The sequence below is a fragment of the Protopterus annectens genome, chromosome 13.part0 (genome assembly GCF_019279795.1).
Source record: "Protopterus annectens isolate FY-2018-M chromosome 13.part0, PAN1.0, whole genome shotgun sequence".
Lineage (NCBI taxonomy): Eukaryota > Metazoa > Chordata > Ceratodontiformes > Protopteridae > Protopterus > Protopterus annectens.
This window is the reverse complement of record NC_056747.1, coordinates 474,317,074-474,340,376: the sequence shown is the minus strand read 5'-3', so window position 1 is coordinate 474,340,376 and position 23,303 is coordinate 474,317,074. Positions and strand designations below refer to the sequence as shown.

General features: G+C 44.4%; 1 protein-coding gene across 5 annotated transcripts in view; it reads right to left on the bottom strand.

Moving 5' to 3' along the window:
* Positions 1-23,303, bottom strand: part of FKBP6 (FKBP prolyl isomerase family member 6 (inactive)) — a 1,232,999-nt gene that overhangs the window by 299,434 nt on the left and 910,262 nt on the right. For all 5 annotated transcript variants that reach the window (XM_044054115.1, XM_044054116.1, XM_044054114.1 and 2 more), the window contains exon 7: positions 2,789-2,898. In XM_044054115.1, coding sequence (XP_043910050.1) covers positions 2,789-2,898 — 110 coding nt within the window. The remainder of the gene's footprint in view (positions 1-2,788; positions 2,899-23,303) is intronic.

The following is a 23,303-nucleotide window of genomic DNA, read 5'->3' as shown; positions in this document are numbered from 1 at the left end:
TATTCGAGGGGTGGACAGAAGAGCTTTCCTGAGCGAGCTCCTTCTTTGTGGCTGCTGCCACAACCAAGGCATCTACCGGAATTCCATTGGTCCAAAACTGTTTGTCAGCTGGGGCTCTTCAAATTTTATCAGCACACTTGGGGATAGGTTCTACTGTACCCGGTTCCTTCCAAGCCCTTGACACCAGTTGGATGAGCAGGCCAGCTGGGTGGGGGTGGGGGGGGGGACATCTAGGTGGTACATGGGCTGGTCCTGAAAGCTTCCCACAAAACTGACTCCTTCAGGGAAAAGAGGACCATCCACCCTTCTGGCAAAGGATTTCAAAGAGGTCTCCAAAGGAGACCTCGTCAGGTGGAGATTTGGGAGACCCTTCACCTTCCTCAAAATCGGCATCTCTGTCAAGGAATTCTGTAGGGGAATCCACGTGCCTCCTTTTACATGGTTCTCTTCCGAGGGACCTGAAAGAGGACTCTCCAGGGAGGTATCAGAAGAAGCTTGGGGATCCACTGAGGGAATGGTGTGGAGGCTTTCCAGGACCGGCTACCCACATGATAGCGCAGAAGTCTCTGGCACAGTTCCAGAGTGGGGTGGGGGTCCACTGCAGTAAGTACCATGGGTCTCACAGGAACAGAGAGGACCCTCTCCACAACCTTGAACGCAGGACTCTGAACTACCTGGAGCTGTCTCACTAGGGTCAAAGCCACCGGGACAGACACCTCCCCGGAGAGAATGGGCCTCCCACTCCAAGGGGGAAGTTGGAGCGGAGCTGTCAAAGGCCAAGGCTCCAAGGGGAAGAGATGGCTCTGAGACCTTCGGAGTCTAACTCAAACCCTCAGAACAGACCTTGATGGTATGGCTCCGAGACATGCTCAGAACCAAAGCAGCAGGAGCCGAGCAAGTCAGGGAGAACGTCAAAGGTGAAGAAGAAATCTCTATTAGCTCTGACACTCTAGCAACGGTTTCTCTGAAACAGAGGGACAAATCGGAGCTAGAACAGGGAAAGCCTCATGGATAGGGAAGTGGACCAGGCAGACACAAGTCCCATCTGGATCCATGTCTCGAGGAACTGCCTCATGAGTTACTCACGTCCCTAGAGAACTGGTTTTGGGAAGACCTAGACGAAGCTGAAGAGGGGGTCAGGGAGATCTTGTGGGGAATGGGTCGTAGATCTCTCAGAAGGCACCGGCAGAGAAGACCCTGGCACTGACACAGCCAGGGCAGACACCAAGGGAACACCACTCGGCCCTATAGCCACAGAGGAGGAACGGGCAGAAGAGTGGTCGAGGTAAGAGAGCTCGAAGCCAAACATGTTGGTTCTGAAGACTTAGATTGGGTTCTGAGGTAGATCATGTGTGAGATGGCCTCCTGGACTCCCAGGAATATTTGGGCTTCTTGAGCAGGGGTTGAGCCTCTGATATGGAAGGAGTCCCCCGAGGTGGCAGTAGGAGGAAGCAAGCCCTTTGAAATGAGTTTGCTTCTCCTATCTGCCAGATCACGGGGGTGAAAAGCCCTGCGTATGTCACAAGGTCTTCCCAGTGGACAGGCCCCAAACAGTAGACAGACACCCCATAGGCGTTAGATAACGGAATCTTCCTCCCTCAGGCAGTACACTTTTTAAAGCCCAAAGGCTTCTGATCAGCCATAAAGGAGAAAAGAAGGGCAACAAAGAAAAAGAAACAACTTTTTTAAATCCTAACATATACAACCCAAGGCAAAGGAGAAGATAGAATAGGTAGGAAGTACCAAAAATATGGAAACTCACCCAAAATAAGCTGAAACGGAGAAGCTCAAACAGAATTCGCTGCAAACACCAAGCTCAGCAAACAAGATATGAGATAATGTGGGGGAGTGGGGCATTATAGGTAGGTAGGAGGAGCTCAAGTTTGGAATCTCGAGCTGTAATAAGGCAGCCAGTCAGTTCCAAGCATTGGAACAGAGTCCTTCAGGTTAATGGAATAAAATGGACAACATCAGATACAAGCATCACCTACGGCCGAAGTTTCAAATCACACAGGAAGTCATATCTGCAGATCCTGGGGCCGGACGCACTCCTTTACTTCAAAGCAAAGGAACATCACAAGATTGCAGAGGTGAGAGAGAAGGTGAGCTCCAAACTCAGAAGTTTGAGATTGAAAAATTGAATTAATAAAAGGGTTTAGCATAAGGACTACCCATTTCAACTAATTACACAGCACAAAGTAAAATCCAGAGTTCACAAAAAGGCTAAAGGGAAGATAAACTAGAGAGAACAAGGTCGTCTGTTGTCAGTATGCTTCAAATTACACTGCCTTATTTTATCATGTCATTCACATCAGTTAAGATCATGTCTCCACCTATAAGAGTAACCGCTCAGATCAGCTTTGAATAATGTTATGTGAGGCATATAAAAGTCCAGCACTATATTCTAAAAACAATGCACAATTAACAGTGACATCTTTTTACAACTTCGGTGGAAAGAAAAATATGCCTACTTTGAGGGGAAAAAATGTACTTATACAATTCCCTAGACACAAACAAAAACGATGGAATGAAAAGAATATACATTAAAATTAATCACAAAGACAATCAAAATTTGAAAATTGTACAATCGGCCCCTTCTTCCCACAAAATACTTTTCTGTGTACACGTGGAACAGGGAAACTTTATAAAGCAAATTAATAGTAACATTCGAAAACACTTCAAAAAAGTAAACAGAAAAAAGCAAGACAGAATTGTGGAAAGCACATCGTGCTACAGCTACATCCAATAAAATCAGAAAATTGCATGCACTTGACTGTTTTAATATTACCCAGCCAGCTTCTTTAGCTCGTTGTTTATGTCTTGATTAAATGGCTGTTCCCTCTGTGCTCTAATAAGGTAATCACGTGCCTTCTCATATTCCATAAGTGCAAAGCAAGCCTGAAAGGAAAAAAGACCCAAAAAATTGACAAGTAGAACAGCTGAAAGTCAACACCACACTTATCTGGAAGAACTATATTTGCGGCAAAAGATATTCAGTCTACATTCTGATGAATTACAGACATATATCAAACCTATTTACTTAAAAAAACATGACCTGCCAGTTTGCAAACAAATGTTTTAACCAAGTCTATCAAACTGACTACATTTATGGATTCTAGGCTGTCTGCCAAAACAGAACTGTGTAGACTGGTAAAGTTTTCACATTTTGCTAACAAATTACTATTTCCTTTAGATGATTTCCCATACTACAGTTCCTTAAAAAAAAAAAAAAAAAAAAAAAAAAAAACACACACTTTCAAGAACTGCCTTCGCTTACCTCCACAAGACATGAAATTATGACTGGGTTGAAATGCTTAGTTAATACTGCCTAAGGCATTCAGTAATACACACATTCACATGCAACAAATCACATGGCAGATTACTGCATGATAATTATGTACAGGTAGTAAACAGTTACAGTGAATTAGAATTAAATGGCATAAAAATTATAACTTACTGACTATATCAGCTACTGGACCATTACAGAGTAACTTAATGCCTATAAACCTTGCTTCTATTTTATTAGAGCCAATCACAAGACCCAGATGCATGTTAGCTTCCTACTAAAGCTAACAGTGTATGTATTCTTGTTCATTAAACTAACAAGTATTGACCACCCTCTTCTATGTACTTGCTATGCTATAACAAATACCTTGACGGATATGTGGATCTGTACGAAGACAAAAACTATTCAAACCAAAGAGTCTGCAGCTCCAAAAGTGCCAGTTAGGCAGCCAATGGCAAAAGCATATTCCTAAGACAAACTTCACCTGTAATAAGCCATCTGCTTCAAAGAACAGACACAGGGTCTGTCAAAGTTAAATATGCAATGAAGCAACAAGCTCTTCATAATTAACAAGAAATGAAGAAACTTCTTCAGAAATGGTTTTATTAGCACACTACCTTTCACCATACAGCAGAAGGGCAACACATCCAAAGCTTGTACTGATGATGCAGCAACCAGGGAACACTGACTGAAAATGAAAATATGAAAGTATTCTAGCTGTATCAAAATCCACATCATCTTCTCCACAGGATACAAGACATGCTGCCCAACATTCTTTCCTTCCTTCAATACACTCACATAAACTCCACTATTTTCTTCCCCAACTAAACTACCAATTAACAACTGTTTTCCACTCCGAACAATTTGTCTCCTAGTAAGTAGCTTATCTGTATAACCTTGCAAAACTCTAAGCAAAACTCTGCAACAGTACAAAGAATTTTTCAGATTATAGTTCATCAGTCAGGAAGTGAACACTATAAGACTTGTTAAATCAGAGAAGTCTTGAAATAAGACAAATAAAGGACTTGTGATTCGATGCAACAAGACAACCATCTTGCCAGATCTATTCATGGCAATGAACTCATTACATGCATATAGTGGCCAAATGATGCAATTTTCTAAAATATGCTAGAGAAGATAATGAAGTCTACCTAATGATGATCTTGTCAAAACAGACCACTGGAGGGAAGGTATGACAGGTTAGCCTTCTTTAAATCTGAAGAAACAGAATCAGAATGCTCCCAAGCTACAAAAATAGCATTCTTGAGAACAGGTTCCAAAAACAGCCCAGGGCTTTACCACTGCATGGCCATGTCCTAAGATGAGGGGTCCTCAAAAAGAAAGAATAAAAGGGGAAGACAATTCTCCAATGTTACTCTCCAGCAAATGAACGACTACCCTGTTAGACTATAAAAAAAACGCTGACATGTCCAAATGGAAGGAAAACCTCTCTATCCCCTTGTATATCACATAGATCCACCACTGCCAACTCATTACTCATGGGGTGTAACACTATTACACAATGGAGAGGCATATGTCAAAGGCATCAGCACAGTTTGAGACAAAGCTACTTGACTAAGAGAGATAAAAATGCATCACGTTACACAATTTTCTAAACACAACACAAAGAAAGGGAATGCCAACAGCTTGAACAAAGGCCTGGCACCTGAAAAAAATAAAAGCAGTCCACCTATATATCCAAGGTGTCATATAGAAATGTGCCCCAAGGACTTGAAAAACTAGTTGTTCATTAGTGCAGGCTTCACCAATGTAGGCAAATTAAGGAGACATGGCAAATAATCCCTGGGTCTCATTCACAACAGAAGTTTGATAGGGGACTCCCCTTTGAAGCTGATATAACACTAGAAGACCTGGAAGAGGACTTTTTGCCAGATGACAGTGATCAAGGTAAATAAGCAAAACTTACTGAACAAGTGAACTTAAAGTTTTACGTCTGGTCCCAAGACCATCTGCATTTTTACAACCTTCCAAGAATCCACTGAAAAGCCTTCGGACATCATGCTTTCATTACCACCCAAACGCAGCACTGCAAGAAGCACATAATTTTTCCATGATAATGGGTGCCCATGGGACTTAAATGCCATGCAGCCAAACATCAACATAGTGCTCCTTCTCTGGGCAATAAAGTCAACATTTGTTGTAGTTCTGCTTAATGATTTGATGGCTGTAGCCATTCTTGAAGGGCAAATAATTCTTAAGTATTGAAAGCTGGAACATTCCAAACAGAGAGAGGAAGAGAGAAACTGTGCATATGGCAAAATAAATCAAATAAATTCTGGTGTTTGTAAAACCCTAGCACTGCAGGGAAAGCATACAAGTAAACTTGATTTCAGAAAACCTTCTCTTGAACAGGTTGATGCACCCACAGTTTCACAAACTACATAAGGTCCTGTCAACATCAAATGCCACAAAATTACAAAACCAAAAAATGGATTTTGGACAAGTCTTGATGTACTTCATCTGACCATAGTCACTCAACAAAGTCCTAGTTAGCCTTTGAGTTATACCTCCGGAATATTTTGATATTCACATAAATTATTTAAGGAAACGTATTAGGAGAATTACCTTTTACAGGTCCTTAGCCAGTGTGCCCACCTTCAGTGTCAAAGCAACAGCTGCATTTTGAATTTAAATCAAAATTAATTTTCTATGTAACTTTATAACACATTTCCACTCTTTTTTTTAATAAACATTTGTACACATTACATATACTGCGGTGGTGGTGCTCCGGTAGCATTGTCGCCTCACAGTAAGACGTTGTCCGGTTCGATTCTCAGCAAGAGCGTCTTCTGTATAGAGACATGTGTGAATGGGTGTACCTTCATGGAAGGTTGTGTGTCAGGGCTGGCAACTCGGCACGTAAAAATCTACTGCCAATCATTAGCGGACCGGAGTTCAGCTGTGGCGACCCCTAACTGGGAAAAGCCGAAAGACACAACAATATTTGTACATATTACATATTTTTAAAACCTGAAATTCTAATGTTATATACTTCACTGTAGATGGTTTAAATATATGTTTCTTTGAACAGAAATCACAGCTACATTTACTTTAATCAAATGTGCTGCAAAATGTGGTTTGCCATCTTTGTATGGCCATTCTGATTCTAATTTGACACTGCAAATAAATGTTAAGCTTGGAATTTCTTACAATTTTTTCAAGACAAGACACTGTCACAATCAACCTCATGGTGCACACTGCTTTACTGATACCCAAAACTCAAGGTGACACCATAATCTTGAATGTACATCTGTTAGCACTAGAAAATGCATGTTTCACAATAATGTTTAAAACAATAAAAATCACCTTTTCTGCAACAGAAGTACTTCAGTTCTGATATAATGAGAGCTCATTAACAAGATTCTGATATTCTGAATGTGTCAACCAGAGCAAATATCACATTTATGTGTTGTGAAGTGAACAGCAAAACAGTGCAGCCAAATGGCTAATACGCTTACTAGTGATACAATACAGCATATTTCCTGAAAACATTTGAAATGCTCTAGCAAAATTTTCAGAAACCTGGCATAACTCAGGGAATGCACTTATTCAATCATTTAGGGATAAGAACATGTACGTAATATCAAGTAATCTGCATACAATAAATTTTTGGAGGGTGGGGAAAGAACAAACAAAAATCCCTGCTCATGAGAAATATGATTTTTACATCTAAGGTAATGACAATTCAAAACAGACCAGGTCCAGATATATGCTGCATTTCACATCCTGAAAAAACATAAGCTCACCCTTAAAAAAAGAAAATGAGTGCAATGCCACTCAGAATGCGGAAAGTATTAACACACACACTGTCTTTGTAGAATCAAGACAGGCTGCGGTATAAATGTATATGAACAGTGTTTAGATGATGAAGTATACATGTAAACAAACTCCTCTAGCAAAAAATCTGAGCCAGTGCCCCTTTAACAGTACTGGGAGTTTCCTTAAAAGTTCTCTATATATTGTATACACAATTTTCAGTGCTTCACTAGGGGGATAATTTTCCTTATCTTATTAGCCAGGTATAAAGATGAACATTTTTTGTCCCTACCTGTGATGTCAATGAGAAGGGCTCAAAGACAAGCCCTGGTAGCTAGAGAACAAGCCAGGATGGAGGAAGAAGACCGTTTAAGTTAGGTATTCTGCCAGAACCCAAGGTGAGTGCAACTGCAGAGTGTACTGATAAGGAGGGACAGGGAATGCAATTAGGGGATGTTCTGACATATACATATATATTTTGGGAAAGGATATACACAGAAAATGGCAATGGAAACCTCATTTACTGTAGGTTATGCCCCCTTTCTGTCAGTACACCATTTCAGTCTGCAGCCTCAGTAAAAACACTAATCAACTATGGCAAATATAGATGGCCAGGAATCTGCATTCTAAATCCTACCCTCGGGGGGCACAGTAAAGCATTACCTAAATGCCATCAGATTCAACAAAGGGAATACCGAATGAGATGAACAGTCAGAAAGCACTGAAGGTAATGGCCAGGATCATGAGGCAGACTAGATGGGCAGAAGTGAGGTCTGCTGCAAGGGAGCTGTAAACCATATTAAGTTTAAAAAGTGAATAATCAGACATAACCTTAGACTTGTGTATGACTCCAGACTGCCAAAACCCAAAAGTTACATGTTCAACCCTTTAATTTCCCTCCATCTTTTAATGACAGAGTTGCTGTGAGATATCAGTGTCTCGCTGTTAGCCAACATATCTTGTAGAGAGAGAGATGGTCTCATAGAAATGTCTATCACTGAGAATTTAAGACTTACTCACATTTTTCTTCTGTTCATTATAATTACCTGAACTCTAGGACACAGAAGGACAGATCCCTTACTGTAACCCACATGACCAGAGTCTGCTTAATAGCTTGTCCTGTGGAAGAGTCAGGAAGGGGGTGGAAAGGAGTGAGCATCTTAAGCCATCTCACCCATCCCAGAGGAGAGAATGGCTGAGGTTATAACTAAAGTTAGAAGTACATCTCAACAGAGGCCAGACCATGTCTCTCTCTCTGGCTACAGAGGCAGGGTACCATTCATTGACAGCTAGGAGGAGGGGATATGAGTGTGCTGGCCTCAGAGGGAATGAAATCAATGACATTAACTCAATGCCAGTCATATATGTAATTCCATTTTTAGTTATACCAATTGTGTTCCATTTACCCAACTGATCTCATGGTCTAAAAGCTGCCATCCAGTCTCCAACAATGTAAGTAGAGTTGTGTATGTAATCTTACCATAACACTAGATGCTCTAATAGATCACAGTTACATTAGCCTAATCTGTATGGGTCTTGCCCCCTACAACCGCCAGCTTAAAGCTTTGGGTGCTTTCCACATGTTCCAATTCTAGAATTCACAAAGGGCTCCTATAAAAGGACAAGTAAAGTACAAAATTCTTTATGGCATTTTTTTTCTGTCCAGGATGGAAGCAACAGCCCTGAAGAACCATGCCAGAAACAAGAAAACAGTAACTACATACAAAAACAAGACGTTATGTACTCACCATAACGTTCGATGTATGTAATCCATCTCACCTTACATTCTTACCCGTGGGTTCAGAGCCGAAACTTGGCTCCGACTTGGCCATACTCTAGCTCGAAGTCTTCAATTGGCTCGTGGCTAAGAGGTATCCCATCATGCAACAGGTCTATTCCCCAGATCTTGTTTGCTGCAAACACACACACACACAAACGCACAGAGAAAAACAACCCCAACAGAAAGGACTACTGACACCTAGAAACTATACCTCCAGGTACTCCAGAAGGCGGTAGGAGGGAGGGTTAGTAAGAATGTGAGGCAAGATGGACTACATACATTGAACGTTAGTGAGTACATAACTTCTTGATGTTATGTAGTCCAATCTTGCTTTCATTCTTACCCGTGGGACAGCGTCCCTAGCACCCTGATCTTGGGTGGCTCAGTGAAAGATACTTTTGAGCACTGTGGAACCAAAGGAAGATCTGCCTCGAGAGACCAGATCTAATTTGTAGTGACTAATAAAGGTATGAGGGCGAAGCCCATGTTGCTGCAGCACAAATATCCATAGACATCCTAGCCTGAAAAGCAGTTGAGGTAGCAACAGATCATGTAGAATGAGCCTTCACTTTAAAGGGTAATTCTTTGCCATTGGAAGCATAAATAAATGAAATGCAATCAGAGATCCAGCGAGACAAGGTTACCTTAGAAACAGGAACCCCAAGTCTAGTGTCTGAAAACGAGACAAACATTTGATCTGATTTCCTGAGCACTTTTGTCCTATGTAAATAGAAACGTAATAGTCTATGAACATCTAGCTGATGAAACTTAAATTTTGCCTTGTTGGAGAATTCAGGAAAAAACACAGGCAACTCAATGGATTGGTTGATATTGACAACGGAAGCCACCTTTGGAACAAAGGAAGGACTGGTTCTTAAGGAGACCCTATCTTTGTGAAACACCAAATAAGGTGGCTTAATCGATAAAGCTTGGAGTTCGGAGACCCACCTAGCTGAAGTTATGGCTACCAGGAATACTGTCTTCTACGACAAGAGTTTAATGTTGCACGTAACTGCGGGCTTCAAAGGGAGCTGAGGTGAGCTTCTGTAATACAAAATTGAGGTCCCATGGCATTACTGGATCAAAGACTGGAGGTCGGAGTAACAATGTCCCTTTCAGAAAGGCCTTACAAAGCCTATGAGCCATAAGGTTGGGTTCATTAACAACGTAAAAGGAAGAAATCGCTGCCAGTTGCACTTTAATGGTTGCTGCAGCTGACCCCTGACTGAACAGTTGAGAAAGAAATTCTAATATAGCCGAAATAGTTGCTGTATAAGGATCAATGCGTCTCTCACGGGCCCAAATGGAAAAATCTCTTCCACATACTGGAATAAATCTTCCTGGTAGAAGGCTTGTGGGAAGAAGACAGAATGTGGACCACTTCTGGGGAAAAATCATGAAGCCTGGCTAAGGATGGAACTGAAGCAGCCAAGCTGTCAATTTGAGGGAATGGAACTGTCCTGACATATGAGTCAGCAGATCTGGATCTGGGTTCAGAATCCAGGGCATATCCATTAGAAAGGGCTGAAGGAAGGGAAACCAAATCTGATGAGGCCAGTAGTGTGGGGCAATGAGGATAATTTTCCTTCCCAAGGACTGTGCTTTCTGAATGACCTTTGATATCAGAGGTAATGGTGGAAAGGCATAGAGAAGACCGGAGGGCCAATCGTGAACCAGAGCGTTCCTGGGTGTGTCCCCCCTCTGAGGGAATAAAGGGTGAAGGAGCTGCTGCATTTGGCATTGAGGGAGCTGGCAAATAGATTGCAACAATGCTGACCCCATCTGCAAAATATCTTCTCCGCAACAATCATTCAGGGACCACTCGTGAGGGATTAGGATAGCTCTGCTCAGCCTGCCGGCAATCATGTTGGAATTCCCCAGTATATGCATTGCAACTAGAAAGCATTGGGAAGACATCGCCTACTGCCAAACTTGAAGTGCCTCTCTGCAAAGGGGATATGATTTGGTTCCTCCCTGTTTGTTCAGATACCATACCACTAACATGTTTGTCTGAGTGGATTGCAATTGTTCCTAGAGGGAGAAAGCTCTTCAGTGCTTGCAGTGCTAATAGCACTGCTCTCATCTCCAAGACATTGATATGCAAATGGGTTTCATGATTCTGACACGTGCCTTGGACTGTCCTGCCGAGATAATGACTCCCACACCTGATCTGGGAGGCATCCGTGGTCACGGTGGCAACTGGGAAAGATGGTACAAAAGGCTTGCCCATGTTGAGTTTGCTGGTCTGAAGCCACCAGCGTAGATCCTGCTTGCACATTTCTGGAATCAGAACAGGATGGGAGAGTGGAAGATACTGTAGTGACCATTGGGTGAAAAGCAGCCACTGAAGAACCCTCATGTGTAGTCTAGCAAGGGGAACTAGCATGATCGTGGCAGCCATGGTCCATAATAACTTGAGGACCACTTTTGCCTTGACCTTCCTCAACGGTAGTAAGGCGTAGACCTGCTGTTGTAGAGCCTGAACTCCTTCCTCTGGTAAAAAGACCCTCATGAGCACCGTATCTAGTTCGGCACTGATAAAAGTGACATGCTGTGAGGGCAACAAGGCAGATTTTTTCCAATTTAGAGCAATTCCTAACCTTTGGCACAGTGTAATGGTGGCGTCCCTGGTCTGTAACAGTAGATGCCTGGTGGTGGCAGAAAGGAGCCAGTCGTCCAGGTACGGAAACACTTACAATCCTTGACGTCTCCAGTGAGCCGTTACTAATGCCATGCATTTGAACACCCTGGGGACTGTGGTGAGACCAAAGGGCAGAGCGCGAAACTAAAAATGACTGGCTCCCAGCCAGAAGCGTAGATGACTTCTCGATGCCCTGTCCCATCTTGCTATGGTACAAAGCATCTTTGAGGTCGATGGAGTACATCCACACATCTTTCCCTACAGAGGGAGTATTGACTGTAAGGTGACCATACGGAACTTGGACTTTTGTACATGAAAGTTCAATCGGCTGAGATCCAAGATGGGTCTCGGGTACCCTGTTCTTTTTGGCACCAAAATTAATCTGGAGTAAGTCCCTAATCCTACTTGGTCAGCGGGGACAGGCTGTATGGCTCTCTTTGAAAGTAACTTTTTATTTCTAAAGTTGCGGAATCCCTGTTACTGAGTGGAACGTCTGGGATTCTCTTGATTGGCGGGGGAGGAGAAGAGAAGGGAATATGATAACCTCTGGAAATTATCTTTAATACCCACTTGTCTTGGGTGACGTCTTGCCAGGCTTCTGGGTATAAAGAAATGCGACCCTCGACCGGCTCCAGAGACGCACATTTGGGACACCCTTCAGGAGCGCTAGTAGGGAAAACCAGGAAAGGAATCACGGTCCCCCTCATTACGTGGGGCCTCCTCTGCCTCTGCGGCAGCGTCTACCTGAATTTCCACCCCCTCCCCTGCCTCTGGAGGGGGAAATCACTTTGGGCATCCTGAAAAAACCTCTGCGTCTTCCTACCCTTCTGGCTCTTGGGGTAAGGTTTAGAAGGCATGGAAAAACGGACTCCCATGGCAGACAGGGTTTTTCCTTCCTGCTCGCACCTAGTGAGTTGTCCTTCACCTTGGTTCCGAATGATGAACCATCAAAAGGAGCATTGGTGAATGTAGACTTGAAGGCCTCCGCGAAATTGCACAAGCGCATCCATCCAGGAGTGTCTCCTAAGAGACTCCGGAACCCGCTGCCCTACTCACTCCGTCAGCTGCATATGAGATCAACCTCATGGAGGAGTTAAGGGAATTTAGGGTAGACATCTGTGCACTGACCTTCTGTGCGATGGCATCAGAAATGTTACCCTGTAGAGAATCTCCTAGCTTTTTCAGATCATCTCTCTGGAGCCTTGTAAAATGCATCAAGTAGTTCAGCGACCGCAGTGTAAAGGCTGCTGAGGTAAAAACATGCTTCCCATACCTGTCCATGGCCCGGGACTCCTTGTTAGGTGGATGGACAGTAGACGAGGTTTCAGCAAGTTCCTTCTTGGTGGCTGCTGCCACCACCATGGCATCTACTGGAACGCCTTTTGTTAGATATTCCTTGTCTGTGGGGGCAGACAAAAACTTATTGCGTCTCCTAGGGACCAGTTCCACAGTGTCAGGAGTTTCTCACACCTTTCGACAGACGAGATCTAGTAGCTCATCGAAAGGGGGAGAAACCCAAGAGAGGGAGGGTTGAGAACCAAAAGCCTTCAGGAACACAGACTCCTCCATCAGAAGGGGGTGTGGAGGGCCAGCCGACACTCTGCTTCAAGATCAAGGATATCTGAAAAAGAGATATCTTCAGAAGACTACTTGGGGGACCCCTCTGATTCCTTGAGGTCAGTGTCCGACGTGAGAAACTCATCCGGGGAGTCTATGTGTTTCCTCTTAAACAATCTCTTTCTGGCGGGCTGCTCAGGCAAAACTCTGGGGGAACGTCAAAGTTAGGGACCACTCATGGAGGTATCCTGAGGCTTTGGGTCTCCACTGTCCAGGGATAGAGGATGATCAGAAACTGACACCGGTGCCGGAGGGGGCAGAGTATCGGTGCCGTAGGATGCAGCTGACAACCTGGCCAGCATGCTCATAACCTTGAAGGCTGATTTCCCCCCTCCCCCAGTTCCGAAGGCAGTCTAACTGTAGAGGATACAGTAGTAGCCTTCGGCGCAGAGGAGATGAGGTCCAAAGCAGATGTCGGGGCCACACTCACTAGAGCTGAAGGACCGAGGGGAAGGCTCGGAACCGAAGATAGATAGATTCAAAACCTCTCCCTTGGGTCCGGAGAACTGTGGACCCTCGACCCAGTGGACAGAGTCGGAGCGGAAATCTGAACAGAGGCCACAGCACCCGAAGGAACCGAAAACTCTGGCTCCGAAGGCCGAGAAAGTCTCGAAGGAGGAACAATAAACGATGAAGCCATGGGCTCCGGAGCCGAATGGGGTGGAGCCAAAATCAATTTGGCCAGCACCGATGACTGAAGCAGTTTCTTTAGCACTATCAACGTCATCAGAAAGGGTCCTCATGGACATGGAGGATATAGTTGGAGATCTGGATCTCCCTATAGAGGGAGACTTGCGTGAAGGAGAAACTGGTCGAATAACTGGAGACCGACTCTGAACCAAAATATCCATGACCGGCTCGAAAAGGCAATATACTACCTTTCTGTCTGCCCCAAAGGCAATGGAACCGAAGGAGAAGCTGTTCTAGCCACTTTCTCTGGCGGCTCAGAAGAAAAAGACGGAGCTGGAGAGTGCTTCTTAGAAATCTTTTTTGTCCTTTTTAGCTGGAGAGGATAAGGCACTGGAAAGGGTTAGCCAAGTCTTCCTCTGAGTGTTCAAGCAGTCCTTTTAAAATGAGCTTGTTCTTCCTCTCTTGTAACATGCGGGGACTGAAGGAATGACAAAACAAGCAGGACTCTTGGAGGTGAATAGCCCCCAAGCAATACACACACACACGGAGTACCCATCAGTTAAAGACATATTATTGTTGCATTCAACACACTTTTTAAAGCCCGAAGGCCTGTGTTCCTTAGAATCTTTGGACGTGCTAGATAAGGAGTGCAGACACAAGTACAAAGCAACACGTACAAACACTAGACCAACTAAACTCTGCGCGGGAAACTAGAGCCTCTAATTAAAAACGGCCTAGTGACCAGCAGGAAGAAGACTACAGGGAGGACTAGGTCCTCTAACTTAAATGGGCCTAGCCTGGGGAAACAAAGGCAGGATAACACCACTAGCCAGACAGGACAACACTAACAATCTAAGAGAATGGAGCACCAAATCAAAGACCACACGAAAACACTGGGGAGGACTAGGTCCCTCTAACTGAAATGGGCCTAGCCTGTGGGAATTAAGGAAATGGACAAGATACCAAAAACGGCCAACGAAGGGCCACAAAAACACTACTACCACACACACACACAGAGCTATGAAAATAGCTTTTTCTTGAGCAACAAAAGTCAAAAGTTTATTAAAAGTATACTTAGCCACGGCTAAAAGCAAGACCACGTCTGAGCGTAACGAGCGGCAAAAGAGATCTGGGGAATAGACTTGTTGCATGATGGGATACCTCAGCCACGAGCCAATTGAAGACCTCGAGCTACAGTATGGCAGAGTCAGAGCAGAGGTTCGGCTCCGAACCCACGGGTAAGAATGAAGGTGAGATTGGACTACATAACATGGAATGTTAAGCTCCACACCAAGACAACAAAATAACACAAGTAAGAAAATGGGGCTGGGGGAGGGGCTGCTACTGTAATGGTGATCTTCTAGAACACCACTGTCATAACTTTACTTTGACAACTGTACCACTATGTACAATAAATAGATCACTGCAACAGCCTAAGCTGCATGGGTAGAATACCAACGCTTATAGAAGGAAAAAAAAAAAAAAAAAAAACAGGAACGAGGTCAATAACTATGCCCCTGGAGAATGGTCATCACAAAGCCTACTCTGGAAATTGAAAAGGAATCTAGTTTGTAGTGCTTTGTAAAAGTTTGTCCATCGAGCAAAAGTTACTGCCTTGTAGAATGCTTCCAGCCCACCCCTTTTTAAAAAGCCACTGAAAAATTCTGCCCTTGTAGAATAAGTTGTAACCCTGCCTAGACGTAGCTTAATGTACTAACAAAAAACAATAACATGACACAAACATGTTGATATAGTTTGTTTATACACCAGTTGTCCTTTCTTCTTACCTTCATAGGAAACGAACAGCTGTTCTTCCATAAAAGGTTGAGTTCTGTCTAGATAGCATCAGAGTTGCCTATGTACATCCAGAGAAAGAAAACTGCTTTCTTTCTTGTTCTTTGGATCAGGAAAGATGACTGGGAGATGAATAATCAACCTTAAAGTAAACTCTGAGATTATCTCGAACACAGAGATAGGATCTGTTTTAATGAAACCCTGTCCTTGTGAAAAATGAAATGGGGTTGACCCATCATAAGAGCTTGGAACTCACTCTCCTAGAAAGTGTCAGAGCAATAAGGAAACAGTTTTCCATGTTAAGAACCTCAAATCAGCCAGATGAGCTGGTTCAAATGGAGACAGAGTAAGTTTTTCATGTACAAAGTTAAAATCTCAAGGAGATGCCACCAGTCTCCTAGGTGATATCTATGTAACACTGTTCAAAAACGGTTTACCTTGACCATTATTAGAAAGGGGGATTCAAGGGCTGACAAACATACCTTGACAGAAGAGTACAACAGTCCACTGGAGAGTAACTCACAAATCAGGCCATCTGCCTCTTGTTCTTTGACCAGCACCAACTAGAAAATCTTTTCCACTTACCATATATGATTTACTAGTAGGTTTTCTCCCCTCAATTCCTGAGGTGCATCCTCAGAAAAAAAGGTGACTGAAAGGTATCAAAATTCTATCACCCAGGCAGTTAAAGAGTTTGCAAACTTGCATGTATGTTACCAGCCCCAGTCTTGAGTAAATGCAGTTTGTGAGGAAGCTTGTGGTAACTGCCCAGACTAAAAAAGGGAAGAGACAGATAGAGAGAAAGCCACTGCTGCCTTGGCCAGAAGGGAGTCACCATCACAATTTTTGGAGAGTATTTCTGAATTATTAGAAATACCCTGGATATCAGTGAAAATGATGGAAAAGTATACAGGAACATCTCCCCTTTCATGGGAATGAGAAGGTGTTTGTCTACCAGGCCTGTATGCAAGGAATCCTGGAGCAGAATTTCTTCAGTTGCTCTGAAGGCAGGCAAGCAGATCTTCATGAGGAGTTCCCCACAAACAGATCAATTTTTCCAGGCCACCAGGATATTTCCATTTGGAGTGCAGGGTTTGCCCTGATCCTGCTTAGCTTGCCTGCAAAAAAGTTTTGCTCTGATGGGATGTATGAAGACTGAAAATCAAATTAAGGAGAACTGTTACCTCTCAGGATATCACTGCAAGTCCACAAAGAGGGTAGGATCTGGTAGCCCCCCTGGTCTGTTTACATACATCTCTAAGGTGCTGTCTATATACACTAGTAGAGGTCTTTGAAACCACAGATGACTAAGCACTATCCACTGTAAATATATTTTGATATGATGGTGGTGCTGTGGTAGCGTTGTCACCTCACAGTAAGACGCTGACCGGTTCGACTCTCAGCTAGGGCGTCTTCTGCATGGAGACGTGTGAATGGGCATACCTTCATTGAAGGTTGTGCATCAGGGCTGGCAACTCGGCACGTAAAAATCAACTGCCAATCATTAGCGGACCGGTGTTCCGCTGTGGCGACCCCTAACCGGGAAAAGCCGAAAGACACAACAACAACATGTGCTTGGCAGTCTACAGAATTCCCCAGAGCTTGCACTTTAATACCTTTTGAGACTGTTCCCTATGCCAGGTCTGAAGCGCCAGTGGTGAGTGACTGGAGGGGGGGGGTCTACAGGGAGAATAGGAGACTGGCACAGAGAACTATCAGGTCTATCCACCATCCTACCTCCCTCTTTACAAATCCAAGAACTGGGATATGAAAAGGATAAAGGGTGCAGATGTTGAGTGAGGTACATATGCATTTTCCTCATATGTAGTCTGGCCACAGAAAACATGAAAACCATCAACGCTGTGTACCCCCAAAAAGCCTAAGAAATTCTCTTTCAAATGCATGGTTTTGACTGGAGAAACTGAAGAACTGTTGAAACAGCTTTACATTTTCTGGAGGAAGAAAAGCGCTTCCCAGGGAAGAGTTCAACAAACATCCCAGGGAAATCATCCTGTGAGATGGGATGAGAGAAGACATCTGAAAGTTGATTTGGAAACTCAGAATGCATACAAGTTTCTTAACAGTCAATAAAGACTCTCTAATGCTTGAAAAAAGTTTGCAGATACAAGACAAACATGGAAAAATGTGAAAACCTTGAAGTCTGTAATGAACAATGACTGGCACAAGGAATTTTGTGAATACCCTCGGAGCAGCAGACAGTCCAAAGGATAAAACAGAGAATTAATAACGTGATCAAAGCACAACGAATCTTAAGAAAAGCCGCAGTGATGCGCAATAGGAATGATGACTGGAGTCCTTTACAGCCAGCTTTACCAAGAAACCTAATGGGAGGGAGGGAACTAGGCATACAAAAGACTGAAGAGGTAAGTAAGAAGCAAAATAAGTATTTGTTCTGAAGGAAGAGGACGAAAACTTTGCATCACTCCTTAAATCAATTTCCCCTTTCATCACACTTAAGATGCACAGCTGCAGAGGGGCCAAACAAAAGTCTCTTTAAGGGAGAATTTAAAATGTCAGAGTTAACATCACTGGGAAGGTTGTAAGGATTGAGCCAAGCAACTTTCCTCAAAACTGAACCAAAAGCAGCAAGCTCTGAAAGAAGGCTCAGTAGCATCACATGTACAGTTTAAAAAAAGATGTTATGTACTTACCATAATGTTTGATGTTTGTAGTCCATCTCGCCCTTCATTCTTACACTTGGGGATCAGAGCCAAACCTCGGCTCCGACTCTGCCATTACTCTAGCTCAAAAACTTCTGGTTAACTCATGGCTAGGAGGTATCCCATCATGCATCGCTAACCCAGATCTTGTTTGCTGTAAGGAGAAACCTACAGAGACAAACAACAAACCATGTTGAAAGGACCCACCATAACAATAAGGCAGTAGTCACTCTACCCCCAGGGTCCTCAAGGAGGGGACAGGAGGGAGGGTTTGTTAGAATGAAGGGCAAGATGGACTACAAACATCGAACGTTATGGTAAGTACATAACTTCTTTATGTTCTGTAGTCCTATCTCGCCTTCATTCTTACTCTTGGGACAGCATCCCCAGCACCTTCATCTTGGGTGGCTCATTGGAAAATGCTCCTGAGTACTGTGGAACCAAAGGAAGACCTGTTCCTGGAAGCCATATCCAATCTGTAGTAATGAATGTATGAGGTGAAGCCCATGTTGCTGGTGCACAGATATTACCTATTGGGATTTTAGCCCGAAAAGCTACCGAGGTAGACACAGACCTGGTAGAATGAGCTTTCACTGTGAAGGGAAGAACTTTGCCATTGGATGTACAGACAAAGGAAATGCAGATGGAAATCCAGTGAGTTAGTGTGACTTTAGAAACTGGAAGGCACTTCCTTGCACTTGAAGAGGAAACAAACAGGTGATCCGATCTTCTGAAATCCTTAGTTTTGTCAAGGTAAAAACGCAATTGTTTATGTACATCCAGTTGGTGAAATTTATACTCTGCCTTGTTATAAAAATTAGGGAAAAAAACAGGTAATTCAATGGACTGATTAATATTGTCCCGAGAAGAAACCTTAGGAATAAAGGAAGGGTTTGTCCATTGGGAAACCCTCTCTCTGTGAAACACCAAATAAGGGGGCTTAATGGAAAGAGCTTGCAGTTCAGAGATCCTCCTTGCAGATGTGATAGCCACTAAAAAATATAGTTTTCCAAGATAAGAACTCAAGGTCACAAGTAGCTGAAGGTTCAAAAGGGCTTGAGGTAAGTCTATGGAGTACGAAGTTCAAATCCCATGGTGCCACCAGATCCATGACTGGGGGATATTAACAAGGTGGGCCCCTTTAAGGAAAGCGCTACACAGTCTATGAGGCATAAGATTAGGGTCATTAGCCAAATGAAATTTAGAAATAGCGGCCAGCTATTAACTTTAATAGTGGCAGCTGCTGAACCTTGATGGAACAACTGAGTAAGTAACTCTAAAATGTCAGAAATGGGAGCTGTGTAAGGATCAAGGTTTCTCTCACGGGCCCAAAAGGACAATCTTTTCAGTTTACTGGTATAAATCTTTCTGGTAGAAGGTTTGTGAGAGGATGTCAGAATGTGCAACACCTCAGGAGAAAAGTCAGGAAGCCTGACTAGGGATGGAATTGGAGCAGCCAAGCTTCAACTTGAAGGTGTGGAGAGAGGGATGGAACACTCCTGGTATGTGCATCAGCAAATCTGGCACTGGGTCCAGAGTCCACGGTTCATCCATTAGATGAGGTCTGAAGAAGGGGAACCAAATCTGTCGAGGCCAGTAAGGAGCAATTAGGATCATTTTGCTTCCCAATAATATTGCTTTCTGAATAACCTTCGATATCAGGGGGAATGGTGGAAAGGCAGAGAAGTCCTGAGGGCCAATCGTGAACGAGTGTGTCTCTGGGCGTCTCCCCTTCCGGGTGAAGTAGCTGCTGCATTTGGCATTGACAGAGTTGGCAAAAAGATCGCAACAAGGCTGACGCCATTTGCGAAAAATCTGCTCCGTAATGTGTTCGGAGACTACTCGTGAGGCATCAGAATAGCCCTGCTGAGCCTGTCGGCTAAAACTTTGGATTTCCCCGGAATGTGCGTTGTGACCAGAAAGCGTTGGGAAGACACTGCCCACTCCCACACTCATAAGGGCTTCTCTGCAAAGGGGATAAGATTTGGTCCCTCCTTGTTTGTTTATATACCACACCATCGACATTATCCGAGTGGATCGTAATCATTCCGAGAGGGAGAAAGCTGTGAAGTGCTTGCAATGCCAGAAGCACTGCTCTCATCTCAAGGACATTGATATGCAAATGAGCCTAGTGTTCCTGCCACGTGCCTTGGATTGTTCTCCCTAGATAATGCCCCCCCCAATCTGGAAGGCATCCGTGGTCACGGTGGCAACAGGGTGGGTAGGAACAAACGGCCTGCCTGTATTTAGATTGCTGGCCTGGGTCCACCAGCAAAGATCCTGTTTGCACAAATCTGTTATCAGGATGGGGTGAGAAAGGGGTAGATACTGTAGTGACCATTGGGCAAAGAGTAGCCACTGCAGAACCTTCATGTGTAGTCTGGCCAATGGGACTAATGTTATTGTGGGGGCTATCATCCATAGCAATTTGAGCACCATCTTTGCTTTCACTTTCCTTAGAGGTAGTAAACTCAAGACTTGCTTCCTGAGGTTCTGAATTCTTTCTACGGGAAGATAAGCCCTCATTGATACAGTGTTTATTTCGGCGCCAATAAAATTCATATGCTGAGGGTGATGATGCAGATTTTTGCCAATTTACTGTAATCCCTAACAGCAAGCACATTGAAATGGTAGTGTCCCTGGCCTGTAACAGTAAATGCCTAGTGGTGGCAGTCAAGAGCCAGTCATCCAGGTAAGGAAACGCTTCAAATCCCCAACGTCTCAAGTGAGCCGTAACCACTGCCATGCATTTGGTGAACACCCTGGTAGCTGTGGTGATACCAAAGGGCAGGGCGCGAAACTGATAATGACTGGCCCCTAGCCGGAAGCGTAATTGACTCTCTAATGCACTGTCCATCTTGATATGGTAGTATGCATATTGGAGGTCTATGGAGCACATCCAAACGTCTTTCCCTAACAACAGGAGTATCGACTGTAAGGTGACCATTCAGAACTTGGACTTCTGTAAACAGTCATTCAACATGCTGAGATCCAAGCTGGGTCTTAAGTCCCCTGTTCTTTTTGGCACCAAAAAGAATCTAGAGTAAGTCCCTAATCCTACTTGGTCTGTGGGGACGGGTTGGATGACTCTTTACAAGCAACTTTTGGATTTCTGGAGTTGCTGAATCCCTGTGATTGGGTGGAACATCTGGGATTCGCCTGATCCGAGGGGGTGGAGAAGAGAAGGGAATATGGTAACCTCTGGTAATCATCTTTAATACCCACTTGTCTTGAGTGATATCGTGCCAGGCTTCTGGGTATAAAGATATACGACCTCCGAATGGCTCCAGAGACGTGCAGTCGGGCCTCCTTTCAGGAGTGCTGATAGGGACGACCATAAAAGGAATCACAGTCTCCCTGGTTCTGCAGGCCTCCCCTGCCTCTAGGGTGGCGTCTACCATTATTTCCTCCTCCTCTGCCTATGGAGAAGAAATCAGCTTGTGCGTCCTGAAAAAACCTCTGCGACTTCTTGAACCACACTTTACCGCCCTATTGCGCTTTGGGATAGGGTCTAGATGGAAAGGAAAGGAAAAACGGACTCCCACGGCAGACAGGGTTTTTCCTTTCTGTTCGCACCTGGTGAGTATGTCCTTTACCTTGGTTCCAAACTATGAGGATCCATCAAAGGGAGCGTTGGTAAATGTAGACTTAAAGGCCTCTGCAAAGTTACACAAGCGCATCCAGAAGTGTCTTCTAACAAACTCCTGAACCCGCTTGCCCTACTCGCTCTGTCGGCTGTGTAAGATATCAGCCTCATGGAGGAGTTTACAACAGAGTTTAAGGTAGACATCTGCGTGTTGACCCTCTCAGATACCGCTTTAGATATGTTACACCTTGCAGAGTCTCTCCCAGTTCTTTTAGAAGATCTCTCTGGAGCCTTGTGAATCATATGAGACAGCTGGTTCAGCGATCTAAGTGCAAAAGCCACTGAAGAGAACACACTTCCCGTACCTATCCATCGTCTGAGACTCCTTGTTCGGTAGATGGACAGTGGAGGAGGTTTCAGCAAGTTCTTTTTTGGTGGCTGCTGCCACCACCACCATGGTATCTACTGGAACGCCCTTAGTAAAAAAAAGTCCTTGTTCTGGGGTGCTGACAAAAATTTATTTGGTCTTCTAGGAACCAGTTCCACAGAATCAGGAGATTCCCACACCTTTCGACTCACTAGATCCAGTAGCTCGCCAAAAGGTGGAGACACCCAAGAAGCGGAATGTTGAGACCTAAAAGCCTTCAGGTACACTGACTCCTCAGAAGGGGATGTGGTGGGCCAGCCGCTTCTCTGTTTCAGGATCTCAAGGATATCTGCGAATGAGATATCATCAGAGGACGACTTGGGGGACCCTTCTGACTCGAGTCCATTACATCAGACACCAACCTCATCAGGGGAGTCAACATGTTTCCTCTTAGAAGTTTTCTTCCTAGATTGCTCCTCAGAAGGGTATTCTGTGGAGACCTCGGAAGACTGGGGACCACTCATGGAGGTTTCCAGAGGTTGCGAGTCTCTGCTGTGTTGGAAGAGAGAGGGAGGGAGCTGAGACTGAAGTTGGCACTTTAGGGCGAAGAGTGTCGGTACCTCTGGTTGAAACTGAAGACCTGGACAGTACACTCATCACATCGAAGGCTGATTCTCCCGGCTCCGAAGATGCCCCCCGCTCCAAAAATGCAGAGGCAATCCTCGGCGCTGAGGAGACAGGCTCCGAGGCAGATGTGGGGTCCAAGCTCATTCACGCCGAAGCACCGAGAGGTAGGCTCGGAACCGAAGAGGTTCGATTTGAAGCGTCCCCCTCGGACCTGACCGGAGAACTGAGGACCCTAAACCCCACGGATGGCAACAAAAGGGTTGGAGCGGATATCGGAACAGAGACCAACTGAGGTAGCTGGAACAGACCTTTCCAAAACCCAAGGCCCAGAGTGGCTCGGAGGAAATTTGAAGGGGTGTAAGGGCAAATTAGGCTCTGGAGCAGATTGGGATGGAGCCAAAAGTAAATTTGCCAGCACCGAAGTCTGAAGCAGTCTCCGCACCACTCTCTCTACATCCTCATCAGAAAGGCTCCTAGAGGACCTGGAAAATAAGAGTGGGGGACCTAGATCGCTGGA